Source organism: Triturus cristatus, chromosome 3_1 (assembly GCF_964204655.1).
Source record: "Triturus cristatus chromosome 3_1, aTriCri1.1, whole genome shotgun sequence".
NCBI lineage: Eukaryota > Metazoa > Chordata > Amphibia > Caudata > Salamandridae > Triturus > Triturus cristatus.
This window is the reverse complement of record NC_140583.1, coordinates 840,429,816-840,448,810: the sequence shown is the minus strand read 5'-3', so window position 1 is coordinate 840,448,810 and position 18,995 is coordinate 840,429,816. Positions and strand designations below refer to the sequence as shown.

General features: G+C 47.2%; 2 protein-coding genes across 9 annotated transcripts in view; both read left to right on the top strand.

The window, feature by feature from the left end:
* HOXD3 (homeobox D3) overlaps positions 1-18,995 on the top strand; it is a 426,989-nt gene that overhangs the window by 262,660 nt on the left and 145,334 nt on the right. For 3 of the 8 annotated variants that reach the window (XR_014978916.1, XR_014978917.1, XM_085645235.1), the window contains exon 2: positions 1,549-1,575. The exons of 2 other annotated variants lie outside the window; for them this stretch is intronic. The gene's annotated coding sequence lies outside the window, so the exon portion shown is untranslated. Of the gene's footprint in view, positions 1-527; positions 635-1,548; positions 1,576-16,103; positions 16,710-18,251 lie in introns of those variants that run through there. 3 more of the 8 variants (XM_085645236.1, XM_085645238.1, XM_085645239.1) reach the window with 3 other exon arrangements.
* On the top strand, positions 4,346-10,564 carry HOXD4 (homeobox D4). Its single transcript, XM_085645244.1, has 2 exons — positions 4,346-6,144; positions 6,902-10,564. The coding sequence occupies exons 1-2, from the start codon at positions 5,718-5,720 to the stop codon at positions 7,210-7,212; spliced, it is 738 nt and encodes a 245-aa protein (XP_085501370.1). The 5' UTR covers positions 4,346-5,717; the 3' UTR covers positions 7,213-10,564.

Below are 18,995 nucleotides of genomic sequence, written 5' to 3'. Positions count from 1 at the left end.
CGTGTTCTCATGAGACTCCAAGGGCAATATCTGTAAAAAAAAATATGTTATACGTGGTTTAGTAGTGAAATATATGTGCAAATGGTTTTTCACACCTCTCTTTAGCCCCCCCCCCCCAGCCCATGCACCGCCCTCGATTCGTTTTCTCTCGTAAAATTAATTTATCAGACACAACATTTTCCCAGCATATACTCTCGAAGGACTTTCACACAATTCTATGCAAATCTCCTAGGCTGTTAAATGCAAGTGATCCCTAGTGCGCACACTCTCTTGTTTTGTAGCCTTTTTTCTCTTTTAATACCATTCGGAGGCCATGGAGCCATTTCTGTGGCCTTTTATTTGGCGGATAAAAGTTTTAGAGATGAGGGTTATTTATGGGTCCGCAGAGATACGTCCTGAGTGGCTGCCCGCGAGCACGTGATTCCAATAAACTTTGTTTTATGGCTTCAGTTGACAAGCTAAAATATAATTCCCACCATAAATTAGTTTAAGAGCATACAAGTGCCGATGCCTCGCTTCCTGGGAGCAGAGCGTGGGGAGAGTTTGCAGGGAGGATGGTGCCGGGCCCGGCTCGCCGCGGAGGGGTCACTGGAGGCCTGCGCTCCGCTCCGCCCGCCCGCCGGGAGAGCTCCAGGTAAGCTCCTCTTCAGCGGACTATGTCCCGGGCCCGCACTCCCCGCCGCCGCCGCGGGCGGGGACGGGCTTCGCTCCGCTCCGCCGGGGCCTCGCACATGGGACGGGCACAGCCGCGTGTGCCGTGGAAGGGGACGGTGGAGTTCAGTCTGAGGTTGCTGAGCCGGTGAGCATCTCACGCCACCCGCCGACTGTAACATCGTCTGCAGACATCTTTCCATGTTTCTTTTCAGAGTTTGTAGCGGGAGCTCGCTGTAAGGCAGGCGTCATTCAGATAAGAGGAAGTTACTCTCAGTGCACCGTATTGGAAATCTTCTGTTGAAACGTGCGATGGTTTGGGAGTATACTTTGCTGTGACTCCAGCGCGCAGCTCTGTGCACAATAAAGCTTCAGCATAGTCCCTTGCTGCAGGCCGTGCACGCGCAAGGTGTGTTGCATTGGAACGAGTGTCAGCTCTGACGAGGGCCTGCAAGGCCCGAGGTGTGTTTGTTGTGCACTGAGACCTGTGTGTAATGCAAACAATGACATTTTAGAGAGCGGATAAGGGTCCGAGGGCGGTGCTCAGCCAGTTATGCGTCATATGTTCAACTGTTCCTTGTTTCCCTAAACTCCTTTAAATACATATAGTTACCTTATTACAGTAGAGTGTCGCATAGGGCTGTGAGTTTGGAAACCGCGCCACAACACGGCGTTTCCAGGTTACAGTGTCAAGTATGATATGCATAAAGCATTCCGTAGGTGGCCACGCGCTCTCAATAACGCCACTTGGCAAACGTGGCTTCAGAGGGAGCAGAGAGTGACATGGCGGCTCAGGGTCGGTCTTCTGGTCATGCCGAGACCTGCTCATGCTGACTTTTGAATTCAAATGTGCTCTTCGAGTGAACGACTTAACGACCTCTCCTTTTATTTCCACAGGTGGCTGGCCATGGACGGACGCCCACGGTAAGGAACGCCTGGCTGCTCCCAGACAATGCTGCGCTACTTGCTGAGAAACCTTGCATTTTGCAACATTTGGATCAATTCATTTGTTTCCTCTGCCATGTTTTTTTCCTGAAAGGGGAATGTGATGCCTTATAAAGTGTTATATTTAGTGTTTAGATCTAAAGAGAATTGGAATACACGCCGCCACCGTTACATAAGAGGGGAGTGTATATATACTGTGCATCGAAAGTGTCCCGTGAACGAATTGGCGCAGTAACACAGCGCCTCCCCGCGCATGCTCACACCAGCAGGCTTTATATGAAACATTTCGGTGGTTTAGGCGCCATGATTTAAACGCTTCGCTGTTAAATGAACATGTGCTAATTCCTTTCAGATTATGAGCCTTTCTAGCCATGTTTAGTCTGCTCCTGGTTGTAGCAGACACAGGCGCTGTGCTCACCGTGCACGACCTCCCTTTTATGCAGTCCCTTCGGACATTGCGCACTGTAAAGAGCACAGACAGAAAATACCCCAAGGAGGTCCGCAAAAAAGCACTGTTGCCAAAACAGGTCATTTGAGGCTGGCCTGGCTTCAGCCAAGATCCACATTTTTATTGGCTGCTGACGTCAGGTTCATGGCTGCATTAAATGAAAGATTGTGTTGTGTGTTATTAGCGCCAGACTTGCATAGTAATATGTAAAACCCTGCAAGTAAAATGTGACAATAACCGTATATGTGCGCGTTTTGAACTTGTAAACACTGTTTATATTTTAACCGGCCTGAAAAGACCCGAGGCGAAGTTTTTGTAACATTTTAGAGAGTTTTCGGGATCACACGGCTGTGTCCAGGGAGATTCCTGCCCCTCACAGAGACCCAGCTTGCCCTATCTGCTGCCCCCGCCACCCACCGGCCCTTCACTGTTTCTGGGGCCATCTCTGCTTCCAAGCTGCTTTATGTTCTGTTGTTGTTTTTTACGTTTGCGGGGCCCCTGAGCGACGAGTTACGCGCATTTTACCAGTCTTAACCTGGGCCCCGGTTATGAAGGAGACACAAAAAGAGATGGCAGATCAAAGCGCTTGTATGGGCAGCGGAGGGAGCGGGAGATGTAACGCTGCGTTCATCAATAACTCTGTGGCTTTGACCTGTCTGAGCAAGTCGAGCGCTGGGGTGAAATGCAGGTCACAGCGTCTCCCAGAGAAGCAGCGACAGCGTTTACAACCGCAGCTCCACTCTTCGAAACAGGCAGCTCGGAAAACAATCGAATAAGACATTGTTTAGGGCATATAATTGTCGCCAGCCCTCCACAGAAAATAAAAGTGAAGAGGTATTCGCGAAGCCAGGAAAATGCTTCAACTACAAATATAAAGTCACATTCTTTGACTCAAATTGGGAAAGAAGAACAAGAGAAAGTAGCCTATGTTTGCAGCCATATAAGGTCTGTTATTTCATACACAATCTAACAATATAGAAAAGTAGGTAGATGCAGGGGTTGATAAAATATGCATTCTCTGGACAACATATCCACGAATTTAAAAATAAACCATCAGACATGCAAAAGCCTTACTGTAGCGTCAGTGTGGGGCGAGAGGAGTGCTCGGGCGCGCGGTCCCTGCCTTTAGAGAGGTCGGGGGTGTGGGGGACGGAGCCGGACACAGAGTAGCCGGGTCAGGCACAAGCCATGAACTTTTGTACTCCTCGCGGCTGTCGACCAAGTAAAAATAATGAAACTTGCTGATATCTTTGTAAATGATTTCGATGACCTTTCGCCCTGGCCTTCACCATAAACGCTACCACACTAAAACCCCCAGACAGTCGTGGAAGGAGGCTCTCGTCACCGCCTCACCCTGAGCCGCCGGAACAGCCATGGGCACACCAGAGACTCAAGGTAACTCGGAGGTAGCATGAACTTTACAACTACAAAGTCACTGGAGGTGTTCGCGGATTATTGCGAATGATTGGCAAGTCATGGGTTCTATTGAAAGGGACGGCTCTTTAAAGTGAGGGGGTTCGCCATGTGCATTTTTCAGGGATCGGTAACAGAAGAAAAATGTTTGTATTTCACGTGTTACTTTAATTTGGTGAATGCGCACTTCTCTGAGGTTATTAAGAGCCTATTTCTTATCAGGGTAAACGTTAATATTTTTGGTCCAAGATTTTACTGCTTTCCTTACATTGGAGTGGCACTTAGAAAGAGGGGGTTACTGTCTACCTACAAATGTTGTTTGTAAATATTCTGCATGAACACACCTATGCCATTGATTTGATACGTGCAGTCTGTTGGTCCGAATGATCACAGTTTCAAGATCTTCATTTCTCAAGAAGGTTCTTGGCGATGAGAAAAGCGACGCCGCTGAATGGCAAAGTCACGGAAAGGGGTGTTATTCGGTTGTCTATATGTACCCTGTAGAACCGAATTTGTGTGGTGCTCATAGAGTCACAGATTCGATTCTAGGGGAATATATGGTCGATGCAAAAACTTCAGTTATGTGCAGAAGGTTAAGATACCGAGCTTTCGAATAATGCGACATGTGAGGATGTATCTCTTACATTTTCTGCGAGGATGTATAGCTTATATTTTCTGCGAGGATGTATATCTTATATTTTCTGTGAGGATTTATCTCATATTTTCTGTGAGGATGTATATCATATCTTTTCTGCGAGGATGTATATCTTATATTTTCTGTGAGGATGTATCTATTTTCTGTGAGGATGTATCTATTTTTTGTGAGGATGCATCTCTTATATTTTCTGTGAGGATGTATCTCTTATATTTTCTGTGAGGATGTATCTCTTATATTTTCTGTGAGGATGTATCTCATATTTTCTTTGAGGATGTATCTATTTTTTGTGAGGATGCATCTCTTGTATATTCTGTGAGGATGCATCTCTTGTATATTCTGTGAGGATGCATCTCTTGTATATTCTGTGAGGATGTATCTCTTATATTTTTTGTGAGGATGTATCTCCTATATTTTCTTTGAGGATGTATCTATTTTCTGTTAGGATGCATCTCTTGTATATTCTGTGAGAATGCATCTCTTATATTTTCTGTGAGAATGCATCTCTTATATTTTCTGTGAGGATGCATATATTTTCTTACACGCCATGTGTGCAAGCCATTGCACCTCTGACGAATGTGTGTTTTCGGTTTCAAGTTAACATATTGCCTTTGATTGTGTAAACAGCCCATCAGTTTAAGTATCTTTACAATTGAATGTATTCAAATTTACTGTATGTCTTTAGTTATGAATTATGTAAACGAATGATCGACCCACAATGAAACAGTCCCTGATCCCGGAGCAAGGCGCACCGAATCTTACAAAAATGTAGTTTTCTCCATACAAGGATTATTTTTGTTGTGAAAGAAAACACTTTTTGAGTTGTTTTAAACGAAGTGTTAGAATATGTAAAATATGAGTTTGTGTTAAGGTTTTTTAATAGTTGAATACTTGTACTCTCCATTTGCCTCAGAAGGTAATAATTGAAATGAAAGAATTGCTTGCTAGTGTTGGCGCTTCTCTGCTCCATGTGACCGTGTGCGAGGTGCCAAGAAGTTACATATTAGCTGATCATGTTCACCCTGAGTGGATGCGAGTAACTTCTGGGTGACCCCTTGCGGGACAAAGGCTGGGCAGCTCTTTTGTACATCTTTTTCTACCCCCGCTGGTGTACTTTCACCCCCTGCCGCACCCCTCCCTTCTCCTTTTCGTGTTTATACTCTGCTGTCCGTGTTCAACTTTATTAGATTAGGAACTCCTTATTGGAAAAAAATCCCTTTATTAACCTTTTTATCAAATCTAGCACAAAGGTGCGATCTCTGGCAGCAAAGGTTACAGAGGGGTCGGGCGGGAGTATCCTAAGACACGTCTAATTACCTTTAGGGCACGGACATCACCTTTTCATAGCTGCCCTGAATACACCTTGTATTTTTTAAATGTAGATTTATTTTGTGTTCACTTTCAAATCTACTTATTTCCTATAGTTTAATTTGTGAGAATTATCTGATGCCCACAAATCCGGTGATAAAGTCCCTGCGCTCCCATTGGCTGGCCTGGTCACGTGGCTGCCTAACTTTATTCAGTTGACAGCGAGTAGGAGGGCTCTATGGAGGGAGAAAAAAAGACAACACGAGAAAAATTAGTATTTTGTACCTTCTGAAATTAATGGCCATGAGTTCGTATATGGTGAACTCTAAGTATGTGGATCCCAAGTTCCCGCCGTGCGAGGAGTACCTGCAGAACGGCTACCTCGCCGAGCAGAGCCCGGAGTACTTCGGCCCCTCGCCGGGCGCGGAGTACCAGCACCCGGGGCTCTACGCGCGCTCAGGTTACAGCGGTGGCGAGCAGCCGCCCCCGCAGCCGCCGCAGCCGCCAGCCTTCGGCTGCGCCCCGGGCCCCACCGTGCCCCCGCGGGGCCACGGCCAGGAGCCGCCCGCCCCCCAGAGCCTCTTCCCCGGCGCGGCCGAGCCCCCCGCCCTGGCCGGCCCCCGCTCCTGCGGCCAGCAGCTCGGCCTGAAGAGCCAGAACGGGCCGGTCACCAAGCAGCCGGCCATCGTCTACCCCTGGATGAAGAAAGTGCACGTCAACACGGGTAAGCAAAGCGCGGCTCCTTCCCGGCACGAATAATTTATGAGGCAGCGGCAATTACACTCATCATAAATTTTTATTGCTGGGGAAGCAGGCCAGCGGCCATGTGCACCAGGCACGCCGGAGCAGCGGGGCGTGCGCGGCAGCTTTATGGGGAGAGCAGTGAGGGTGGCATACATACATATGGGTCGGTAATGCCACACGGTGGATGGGTATAGAACCCAGCCCGTGTGGTACATGGGCAGATAGGGCCATGCGATGTGTGTGTACCTAACTTCAGATCGTAATAGGAGTGTTCAAGTTAACGTGGGTATAGGATTAGAATGTCATGTGGCGTATGGCTTTATAATTCCATGGGCATATTGATGTACAATACCCTTCTGTATATGCCCGTGTAATTGTCTGAGGCATATTGGTCCCTATTCCGTTGCGTTGTGTGGGGGGAGCGGGGCTGTCGGGGTGAGTGTGGATTTCGAAGGGTTAGGTTAGTTTGTAGGGATTTCCAGATTACTGGCGCGTGGTTCCTACTGTATTTTATTTTGGGGTTGCCAGTACATTATTGCGGTGGCTGTGGGCGTTATTAATGTCAGGTTTGTGGAGTTGTGGGTGGACGTGGTGTGTTACTGTGGGCAGTGTAGTGATTCTAGAGGCTTATCCCCGTGCAGTGCGAAGGAGTTTATAGGATTGGTCTTGTGGGTTTTTTGTGTTTTGACTTGACTCGCTTCCCCTGTTTTCAACTGTTTGCCTCTCCTCCTCCACAGTGAACCCGAACTACACCGGAGGGGAGCCCAAGCGGTCCCGGACGGCGTACACCCGACAGCAGGTCCTGGAGCTGGAGAAGGAGTTCCACTTTAACAGGTACCTCACCCGGAGGCGCCGCATCGAGATCGCACACACGCTCTGCCTCTCCGAGCGCCAGATCAAGATCTGGTTCCAGAACCGAAGGATGAAGTGGAAAAAGGACCACAAACTGCCCAACACGAAGGGCAGGTCGTCGTCGTCCTCCAGCGCCTCGAGCCAGCACCTACAGACTGTGTGCAAGGAGCACCAGACGGACCTCACCGCCCTCTAGAGCCGGGCCATGCCCTGCCGTGCACCCCTCGACTCTGAACTGCCTCGAGCCCCCCCAACCAACCGCAGCCAGAGCCGGCATGCCACCAGCACAGACAGTGGGCCAGCCGCCCGCACCCCAGGTACCGATGCCAGCAGGGGCAGAAGTCCCTCACACCTATGGATCCCATCAACACAGCGCCTAGATATGCTTCGGAGAGCCCGAGGCGCAGACGAAGTACTGCCCCTGATAATGAAACCACTTTTTGACTCGTATTCTTGCAGCGAAGGCAAAGGGCGGCTCGCCACGTGCCAGCCCTTCCTAAAACCCCAAATAAAGCGACATTGCCCCAGTTCAAATGAGCACACAGACCACAACATGCTAAGACTGCACAATGCAGGAAGTGCGCGGCTTCCGTTTCAGACGGATGCTGCGACTGCAGAGAGGATGGGCTCGGGGCCATTTCCATGTGATTCATTTCCTGGGTTTTTTCCTTGGGTAATGTTCCACTTCTGTGCATTTCAGTGCATTTCGCGGGTGAATTTGATCGAAATTGGACAGAGGGATGCGTGCTTCCGCCTTTGTGTACTGCTCGAACCAGTCGTGTCTGGGAAACTCCTGGCGCTGCTTTGATTCTTTTTAATCCTTGTTTTCCCTCCACTTCGCCCCCTTTAAGAGAAACCAAAAATATGAAAAAGTAGGGGATTGGTAGGCCTGGCTTCGGGCTGTGTAATGTTTAGGCTGTCTTTACGTATTTATTTATTTTTCACTGCAATGGTACGAAGCAGATAGAAACAGCCAAACCAAAACAATCTCGTGGACATTTTGAGGATTTTCCCTCTAAGATTGGATGTATTGTTCAATTACCCACAACAGATCTTTTTCTCTTCTGTATGAAAGCATAAAAGATCTATCTAGCCTTTTAGAAAAAAAATGTAGCATCAAAATAGCTTCTTACAATTGTATCTAGAAATGTAGGATTATATTGATCCACGATTTTATATGTTTTACTCACAATTGTTGAACTCAAGTGGACTCTGCGCCAATTTTTGTCTGAATCAATAGAGTTTTGTTAAAAAATTGAGTATTCCACGTCAACTAAGGCCGTTTTTTTAAAAGTACATTTTGGGATATGTTCCACTGGTCTGCTTGCAGATATTCAAATAACAGGGAGCCGCATGCAAGGAAGGTTGTGAGGTGTATATGGTTCAGCAAGGTCAATTTTCAGACTCCTTCTCTTTATTAAGTTAGCATTTTATCAGCTCACGCAAAGGCGCCTCTGTGCTCTAACAGTACGAAGTGCGAGGTCCACTCTCTTGTTTGACTCGGGGGATTTAAAAAGCATGCTTTTTAAAAATAAGATGACCCCATTTAGAAATAGTCCATTCACTTGTTAGGAGAGTCGGGAAGGAGCGTGGTGGAAGCGAGATTCTACTGCTTTAGGTATGCGCGTTTGCACTGATGTCTGGCGCAGAAAGGTCATTTTGCGCCAGGCTCGGAGCAGTGTCAGCCCCGGAGCCGTGCGGCGTTTGTGGAAGAGCCGGGCTCTGACTGCCCTTTAGCACGGGATTGCGGCTTGTTTTTACAAACACTTCCAGTACAAATGGCCGGGCAGGCTGCAGAGGTGTCATGCCTTTGATTCCAGGGTCACTGGCTGATAACATTCCAGAAAGAGTGTTAACGGAGGGAAGGGGGTAAGCTGGGCGCTGTGGAGGCTGTCGAGGCGCTGGCTCGAGGCAGAAGCCATCGCTCACGGCTGCACCCAGCCCCTGTGCTGGGGGCCCAGTCTCTCTGAACAGGGCCGGCTCTTTGTGCGCCAGCCTCGGCGGCCCTTTGTTCCCCCTGGCACGCCTGGCATTCTCAGGGCCCAGCCTGACTACCCACACGTCGAGATATTAAAGATGGATTTTCGGGCATTATGCGCAGCATTGTGGCGGCCACAAAAAGCGCCGAGTGCACACACAGTTGAGCCGTCCCCTGCCCTGACGCCTTCACGTCGAGAAGCTGAAAAGGTATGTCACCGAAGTTCGGAGCCCCGAGCGGCCGCAGGTTCACTCAGAGGACATGTTTTCAGTCCGACGAGCTGTATTTCAGCCGGGGGAGCTGACCTCTCAACTCTTGACCCGACAGACCCCTACTCCCTTGTTTTAGACATAGACAGCATTCATATTCAGAGCCGGCAAAGGATTCTTCTGCCCCCAAAAGTTGTCCGGTGATTACATGTCACAGTTTTATAATGTTTAACCCTGGGCCGGGCAACAGATTGTGGCCTTTCAGAACACGAACACATGCCCCACTGTTACTAGAAACAAATTGGGGGGCATTCGATCCCACGAGTTGTGCTTTCATTTTCCTATATAGGTGTATGTAAAGCGAGGGACGTGGCAAATATGTTGGGTATTTTCACTAGATAAATAACTGAAAGAGGGAAGCCAGGAAAGGATAGGAAAGGAAAGGAGGGTCGGGCGATGGAAGGAACAGAAAGAAACAAAAGGGGACGAAAAATAGCGAGCAACGAAAAAGCTAAAACAAGAGAACAGAAAAAGGATTGAAGGGAAGAAAATGAACCAAAAGTAGCGAAAATGCCAAGCAGGCTCTGGAAGGAAAAGAGAGCTATGGAACAAAAATAAAATCATCAAAAGACGTGAGAAATAAACACCAAAAGAAAAAAAACGAAAGAAAGTAAAATAGAGAGAATGAAATAAAGGAAATTTAAGAGCGAATGAAATAAAACTGAACAAAGAAAGAAGGTAAATCCATGTTTTGCGCTTTTAAGCAGTAGGAATAATTTCCACCGAACGCGACCCTCGAATTATTTCTATTTTTATGGTACTTTTCCGATTTGAATAGTCGCATTTGTTTACAAGGTTGCTAAAGCTCTCGGAGGAGTCAGTTCAAGGTGAGCACATTCGGTGGCTGACAAGGTATGGGCGTCCTTAAAGGTACGCAAATGTGCATTAAATCATGAGAGACACAGTGAGGGAAGGTAAACATTTACCTATAATTTCTGCTCCGACTGTTCATAAAAGGCGGGGACCGGACCATACGGGCCGATTCACGCCGCGTCTCATTGTGCGCACAGTTATTTCTGTGCAGTGAAAGGGGCTCTTTTTTAATAAATAAATCTAGGTGTGTAAAAGGAGCAGGGTGTGTACTGCCCTAAGTAAGAACACGCGGTGAGCACACAGTGTACATACATGCACACGCGCCCGCACACACACCTTTTAAACAATCGATAGCTTTGCATATACCTTACCAATGTATTTTCTCCAACGGTAAATATTATTTATATGAATGGTTGCTTGTAGATTTATGTAATTCTTTCATATGACATTGAAATAATAAAATTCCTTGTATATACAAATGTGTACTGTCCTGTATGTTCTCTGCGGCAGCTCGCGAAGCCCCTGGTGACACGGGTGTCTAAATGCAGGTTACGTTAAAAACCAATGTGCGCATTTTACGACAATGGAAGGGTTTCTGCAGGATAGCAAAAGGCAAGCTGGCGGTGTAATAATAAAGTGTGCAGGTACAGCGAAGGGTTGGTTTTTCTCATGGAAATATATATTGTTTGTGAATGTTTTAGGCAGAACCTGTACTTAAAAAACGATGTGTATTAGAGATTTGCAGCGCGATCCCTAGCATACAGACAAGCCACCGGAAATGTGCCTTTTCTTGGCGCATAATTTAGTCAACCCGGCAACATATTTTGGTGTTCCCCTGCCACATATTTCCAGTGGCCATGCAGATAGATTCACGATAGTGCACGAACCTACATCGGGATTTATGCTGCAAAACCACTGTTACCGGGAAGTGCGGTGTTTCTGAAAACAGGCATGTCAACGAAGGAGTGCTGTGGGGCTAGTGGCCTGGTCTCCCCGCCGTATTACCTGTGTACTAAATAGAACGGGTTTGCAGACACATGCTTTTGGGCAGACGTTGGTCACACTACATGTACCCACCCTCTCTAAAGCTCTCCATGCCACAGACAGACCACAGGCCTCGTATCTGCTTCCACGGAGCCGCTGTGCTCTCTGCATCCCTGTGGTGCCCACAGGGGTTTATGCTGTGGAGGTGTGAGGCGATGGGGCTCGCCATGTACATCTCGTGTTCAGTGTTCACTTCTTTGTGTGTACATACATGCTTGCCTTTTTGTGGAAACATACATGCACACAAAGGTGCAGGCGTGTGACTGCTGCCTCACAAGTGCTGGGACACGTCACTAATCTGCAGATCTGGCCTCACCTTATTGGCTGGTTGTACAACCGAGGATGCAATTCAAACTCGCCCCTCCAAGAGCCTAGGGCACCGAAAGATGGGGGAAGGGGATTGGAAGTGTGTGTGTGTGGGGGGGGGGGGGGCAGAAACATGCAGTTTTCTTTGCCATATGTGACTTTCATTCTCCCATGTGTGCCTTTTGCTCACCATTTGTGCCTTTAAAGTCATCTCGTGCAGCCTTTGGAATCCGTACGTGTCCTTTCCAGGCCACACGAGCCTTCTTTGTGCATATATATATATATATATGAGCCTTTTAAACGTCATGTGTGCCTTTTACACTTCACTCTCACATTTTGCCTTTGTTCACTATATCGGCTTTTCACATTTCACGCGTGCCCTTTACAATTCATATGTGGCTTTTATCATTGCTTCAGTGCGCTCTCTTTTCTCACCTCGGGTGCTTTTTATTTCGTGTTCTCTACGGTGCACGCGTAACTCCCATCTGTGCGCGAGATTTACTCTCCATAAGTACCCTTCTTGTATATTTGTATGCATTGTACAGCCCATTAGTAAATGTTGGTCTCCATATGTGCCTCATCACTCGTGTGTGACTCTTACAACGCACACATCACCCTCTTCCGTTCGCGCCTTTTACACCCATCCATATGTACGCCCAATGCCCATATGTGCTTTGTATATTCTTTTACATTCCCCTCTCGATGAGAGCCTTTTACAGTTCACTGCCCATGTCTGCCATCTGCACTTAATGCAAGCCTTTTACAAGGGACAAGAACTTCTTCATGAGCCCTCAGAGCCCCCTCTCTGTGTATGCCTTTCACAGCCCATTCGTACTGTAATCTCTCTATATGCGCCTCCTATTGTCTTCCTTCAGTGGGTTCCTTTTACCCTTGTTTGTACCTTTTACATTTAACGCACTCATGTCCTGTTTTGCTTTGTTCTACCTTCATTGTAGGGTCTTTCTGCTCCACCATATGCCCCATACACTCCGATGTATGATATTTTACACGCCTGGACCATTTTGGTTATCCTGTGTGCACCTCGCCCTCTTCCCACATGTCCTTCCCTCTTCATAAACTGAGCTCACCTCCATGTGTGCCTTTCACTTCACACATGTCCTTCCCTCTTTATAAACTGAGCTCACCTCCATGTGTGCCTTTCACTTCACACATGTCCTTCCCTCTTTATAAACTCCGCTCACTTCCGTGTGTGCCTTTCACTTCACACATGTGCCTGTCCACCTCTGGAGATTACGTTCACCTCCAGGCTGCACTTTGGTCTTCTGGGCTGCCGTTTGGGGGCAGTTATTCCGTGCAGGGCATATACACCGCATTACTGCTCCGCGTTTGTCTTTGATCGCAGATGTTTCTTCTACTCTCAGTGGCGTCCTTTACTCTCCCCGTGTTCCCTTACTCTTTGCATTTCTGATACCATTTACATCTGCCTTTTACTCCCAGCTGTGCTAAGACAAGTTCATGTGTTAAAAGATGCATTGTTGCCACTTACATTTCAGTATGGGGATATATCGCCCACCCTTTGTGTGTGCTTTTGCTTTGAATGTGTGCCTGGTATTCCCCAGATACGAGTTTGACCACTAAGGCTGGGTTACGCAGTCCATCTTTCCATTACCCCCAATATGCGCCTTTATTCCTCGGGAGGAAGCTTTAGTCCGCGTAGGCTCTGCTACTTCCCGTGGGAGGGTTGTGACAATATTCCCATATGTGCCCTTTTACTCCAATGTATGTATTTTACTCGCCCCTTACCTCGAGCATTTTTCGGGGGCCTGGCACTGCCGTGTGTATCTTGTTCTTCGCCCGGGTGCCATGTTCTCTCCATGGGTGCCTTCAGTATACTAACTTATGTACATACCCTTTCTACCGTTTGAAACGGTCACTACATATGTGTGTCCTTCTAATCGCCATATGTTGGTTTTACTTCCCATAAATCTCCTTCAGTCCTCACCATGGTCACTGCGGTGGAAAAAATACTCGGATACGTAGCACGTTCCAAATACACTCAGTTCAGGTCCGGCAGGAGAGTACTCCCAAGTGTAAAATCATTACTTAGCCCCCCTCCCCCGTTACCAAACGAATATCTTCTGGTTGTAATGAACACACAGGTGGGGGCCTCGTCCTAGAGGTTCTAAGAGGTGTCGCCATCAGTGCTGTGGTAGAGTGCAATTCTATAGCCTTGTTACCGTAATTCATATTATAATTGCGCCAACGCAGTTAAAATGTTCTCTTCCGTTTGCAAATAGTACATGGCACAGCGCAGATGCCAATCCAGTCATGTTCGGGAGTCGTTTGTAACTGTGTGTCTGTGTTTATCCCTCTGCTGCAGCTCTTAAGTCCGGGCTTGTACGCGGGAGTGTGCTGGTGTGTGTGTGAAGCAGAGAGGTGTTTTTGGGTGTCTGTGTGCACGAGTATGCAAATGTGTGCCTGTGTATTTGTTTGGTGTCTCGTCTGTATTTCGGAATCTATGCCGGGGTGCAGTGAGAGCCAGATGGCCCGTGTTCCTTTGAATGTGAATGTGGTGTGTCTCTTGGAGTGTGTGTATGCGAGAGAGAGATGGAGAGAATTGGGGAGGCTATGTGTACATGTCACTCCGTGCTCGAGTGAACATGTGTGTAGTATATGCATAACCGTGTGTGTGCATGTGTTTATCTGTGTTGGTAAGATCTAAGCGTGTGTCTGGCGCAAGTCTATGAGCCTGTGCGTGTGTGTGTGTATTTCTCCAAAGCCGCTTGCTTGAGTGTGTGCAAGTAAGTGCATGATAAACCATGGTGTGTTCGTGTGTGTGCATACATGTTTACCAAAGTGTCTCGTTTTATGTATTAGGGGACTTTTTTTAATCTCAGGAGCTAGGAGGTTGTGTGGCTGCATCCATCTAAATATGTATGTGGTGTGTCTGTGCGTGTAGGGGGAGGATATATAAACGTGTCAATATGTGCCCGTGTGTCGCTGCAGATGTATGGGAGCGTGGTTGTTTACGTGTATTTGCGTATTTCTATGTAAGAGGGAGGGTGTATGTGTATAATTTCTGCGTAAATACATATACTTGTCTGTCCATGGGTGCGCAGAGTGCATGTGACTGCATATAGAGGGACGTTTACATTTCTTTCACTGTTTATGTACACGAGGCCTCTTTCTCTGTATATTAATGTGTGGAGGGCTGGGCCCTCATAAAGCATGTGGTGTGTCTTAAGAGTGTGTGTGTGTGCATTAGATCGATATACATGTTCGCGCATGTGTATGTGTCTGTATACATGATGCCTCTTCTGTGTCTCTTAGTGTATTTGCAGGGACGTGCAACAATGTGCGTGTGTTCATATGTATGTTTGTGTGCGTGTGTGTTGGGTTCCGCGGTAGAAACTAGAGAGCCTGAAGTGTGTATGAAAGTGTAGAAGTATGTTCAGCACAAATTTCGCACGTGTGTTGTGTGGAGCAGTATGAATCAATGGACTAGCTGCTTACTGCACACACATGAGTATATTGTTCAGTGTTCACACTTCCCAAAATGTTCGTTCACTTTGACACTACCATTTTATTCCATATTCCTCATGAAAAGCTGCATATAGAAACGAAATAACTAATGTGTAGGAAGATTGTGGCCCTTTGCCACATAGTGATAATATACAGGGCGTATTGCTTTGACATTTTGTTAAATGTAAGTACACTTGCAATCAAGACAACAGGGCCTGGAACAAGGAGGCCCAGCACACAGGGTGTAGCAGGGTCGCCCTCACACCGGAGGGCGTGTGAAGGACGTGCACCCCGAGGCCCGGGCTCACGTGGCCCTGTCAGACGCGTTGTACATTCTACGAATAACTCGGACAGAGGGCTGGGGCGACAGACGGACGGCAGCGCTGTGCACGACGCGCGTCACTGATGCTTATATATCATATACGAACAGTAGCCTCTCTGTTGAGATAAGAAACCATTAATAACGGATCGGTTATGTGCACTTATCTAGACAGTGTATACACATAACCCATGATAGACGGGGACAGCTGACAGACATCTCTTTGTGTTGTGAGAAATGTTTGTTTCATTGTCTTTATGCAGTTATACTTTAAAGGTTACTATATTTGATCCCACTCAGTACATTTTGATTTATTTTAAGGGCGAAACGTACATTACATGACGGCTGCTGTATAAACGTAAACAGTGGCAATTGTGGGAGAGGCCGGTGTGTGTTTGCGTGGTATGTGTCTGTATATGTGTGCTTGTCTGTTAGGGGTATAGTATAGTATAGAAATGTATGAATGTGTGTGTATCTTTGGGTGTGTATCTAAGTACGTGTTTATATCAGTGTTTGGGTTTGTGAGAGCTATGTGTGTGCGTCTGTGTATTTGTCTGAGTGTGTATCTGTGTGTGTGTGTGTTTGTAGGAATATCTGCGTTTGCGTGATTGTGTATCATTGTATGTGTGTGTCAGTGTGAGGACGTTTGTGCGGATCTGCGTGTAGTAGAGGTAGGTGTATGTATTAGTATTAGTGTGTCCGGGCACGTGTTTATGTGTATTTGTGTCTCTGGGGGAGTGAGTTGGTATATATGTGTGTATTAGTGTTTGTGTATGTCTGAGTGTGTGTCGGTGTATATGTGTGTGTAATATCTGCGTTAGCTTGATTGTGTACTATGTTTGTGTATGTGTGTGTGTGAGAGAGACAATATCAGCGTTTGTTTGATTGTGTGTATGTGAGAGAATATCAGGGTTTGTTTGATTGTGTACCTGTTTGTGTATGTGGAAGTGTGTGTGTCTCTCTCGAAGTCCTTTCTGCACCGGTTTGCGTCGGCTGGCTCCTCCTATGCAACACCAATACATCAATAAAAGGCTGTGTGTTATATCAGCACAAGTGGTAAGGACTTACAGCGCGGGGCGGGTGAGGGGGCTGCCCACAGCAGGCCGTGTACAGTGTGGCAAGTGTGGCGCTGCGCCTGCAGCAGAGAGCGCCTCCTGCAAGGCACGGCCATGTTTGCGAGCCCTCGCCACCGATGTTGTAACCACACAGCCCCCAAGTAAGCCGCCCTAGAAATATTCATAACCTGCAGCATCTCCGAGGGGCAGGAAGATGGTAGGAGTAGATTTCTACAAGTCCTGGCCCACGTGATTGGCGAAATAATTAATTCAGCACGTCCCTTAAGAAACACGGCGTCGTCATTAATCTGCCAAGCAAAAAGGACTCTATCAGACTTGAGACCTGAGGAGATCCCAAGAATATAATATACAAAGGGTTAGCCTCTCTATTCGCGGCGCTCCCGTCTCTTTGAGAGCAGCATCTCGGTACGTAAAGATTTTTTACTTTATTTCGTGAGTTCTATTCTTAATGAACTTAGCTGTCATATGCTTGATAAATCGCACCCTTTGCTTCCTGCTCTGCGGCCATACGCCAGCCAGGAGTCAGTATGGATGATATACCGACCTTCTCGCTATAAATGAAAAATTATGGGAGTGAGCGTGTGTGTGCGGCTCTCGCCGTGGTTTGCATGGAGGTGGCTGCCGTTGGGGGGGCTTTTGGGGGAGATGCGCTGTGCTGTTTGTGTTTTACTGCGGACAATAGTCACTGTCAGGGCATCTGCCGTCCATTCTTACAGCCGAGAAAGGGCCCGAGCCTCTTTTCATGCCAGGGTCGTAAATTTCGCTTCGCGTCATAATAGAAAGGCTATAAAACGGGCTTGAAATGTTACCCAAGGCAGGCTTTAAGCAGCAGATAATGGGTTCCGAGCGCGCTTTGCCCGCTCCCGTCTCTCATTATCGCCTCACCTACTCGGGCGCTTCCCACTCCAGGCACACACATTTATTTACAGCATTTGATTATGAAAAGGACATTTGTGGACGCTGCTTCTGCGCCTCCCAACTCAAATAAAGACGGCTTGCACGAAGCTCCGGTGGCAGGGCGGACCTCCGAAGCCAGCTCCGTTCCTCGCACGGCTTCCCTTCACAAATTCAATCTTTATTTGCGCGAATTCATTTGTAAAATTCGTTTTTTAAACGCTATGCTTTCATAGACTGGCTTGAAGTCCTTGTATTGCTTCCGTTTTCAATCGCAGGATACTGTCAGCGTTTCCCGCTGAGTGAGTTATTGCAGAAATAATAAAAAAAAAGGTCCGCGGACTCCTGGCCAGAGATATATTTCTGTTTTTGGTGGGTGTGTAGGCGCGTTCAGCACCACGATGCACGCAGCGGGTACTGGTGCCCACATTGGTGGGCACATGGAACCAGAGCCCCGGAGCCGGGTGTGAAATAAAGTGCTTTGGGAGCCGGTGAATGGAGCGCTCCAATGGTACGGGTTATTCGCGGTATTTCATCAGCGTGACAATGGCCGGCCTGGCGCGATAAATCATTTCCAGTAATTCCTGGAAGGGTGCGAGGCTGTCGGGGCCGGCCGGGGCTGTAAATCTCCCGTTTTATTGCCCTATGAACATATGCCGCGATTGAAGACGGCTCAGATCTTTTACCGAAGACACATTCCCACAAGGCGTTCACACTCCGGCTTGTTTTCTTTCATTACACCCCTCTCCGACTGCTTCAAACAGAAAACTTGCAATATTCACACCACGCACATATCCATTCTTTCAAATATATATATTCATTCCCGGCTTGTTTTCTTTCATTTACACCCCTGTCCAACTGTGGTCGGAGCTGAGCACATTTTGAGTCTGTTTCAAACAGAAAACTTAAGATATTCACACCAATCTGAAATCGATTTTTTCTAATATATATTTCTGAGAATCAGTTGAAATATAAGGGGAACAGAAATACGTTTTTTTTTCTTTTGAAAAAGGGTTTAATGCAATAGTTCATTTTTGCATTCGAGGCTTATGTGTCATGACATTGAAATACTACATATGTATCTCCTTATTTTATTTACACACACATATAGCAATACATATGACAGTCGGGCCTGTTTGTAATGTTATTATGACAGGTCCGCAGGTACACGTTCGTGCTTGAGAGCTCTATCTCGGTTGATAAGGCATCCGTCTGTCCTCGAGTCCCCTGCACAGCCCCAGTAATGTAGATGAATGCCCCCGCACGGCGATCATTTACAGCTCTGACGGCATGTTAGCTGTCACATTTACATGTTCCGAAGTTCGGACTTGTTTGATTGTTTGCTGGTGGGGCTGATTTATAGCAATACTTGATGCGGGAGGGATCGGCACCTGGCAGCGGCGACAGAGGCCGACACCAGGAATGGAGGAGTGTGCTCGGTGGAATCCGCCACACCACTCCGATTCGTTCACTTGCTATAGAGGCAAGCACCTACTCACTTCCATTGAAAAGGGTGTGTGTGTGTGTGCATGTGTATATATATATTTATATATATATAAATATGTTGCAGTTATACAAATGCTAAGTAGATGCATATATTCGCACTCTCCAATCTATACGTGTGTGTGGAGTTGTATATAGTGGTGCATTTATTTGTACTATATATGAGACGATTACAAGAGACCAATAACCTGAATCAACAGATATGTCCGTATGTCTTGCCGATCCAGACGTGTATTTGAACACGCGCTGACTTGCACATGCAGTTGCTGGGTGGCCCTATATTGCTCGGGCCAG

Excerpts from the sequence above, each read along its gene's own strand:
- HOXD4 (XM_085645244.1), top strand. The coding sequence starts at position 5,718 with ATGGCCATGAGTTCGTATATGGTGAACTCTAAGTATGTGGATCCCAAG. Across the intron at positions 6,145-6,901 it reads GAAAGTGCACGTCAACACGG|TGAACCCGAACTACACCGGA; the intron begins GTAAGCAAAGCG and ends CCTCCTCCACAG.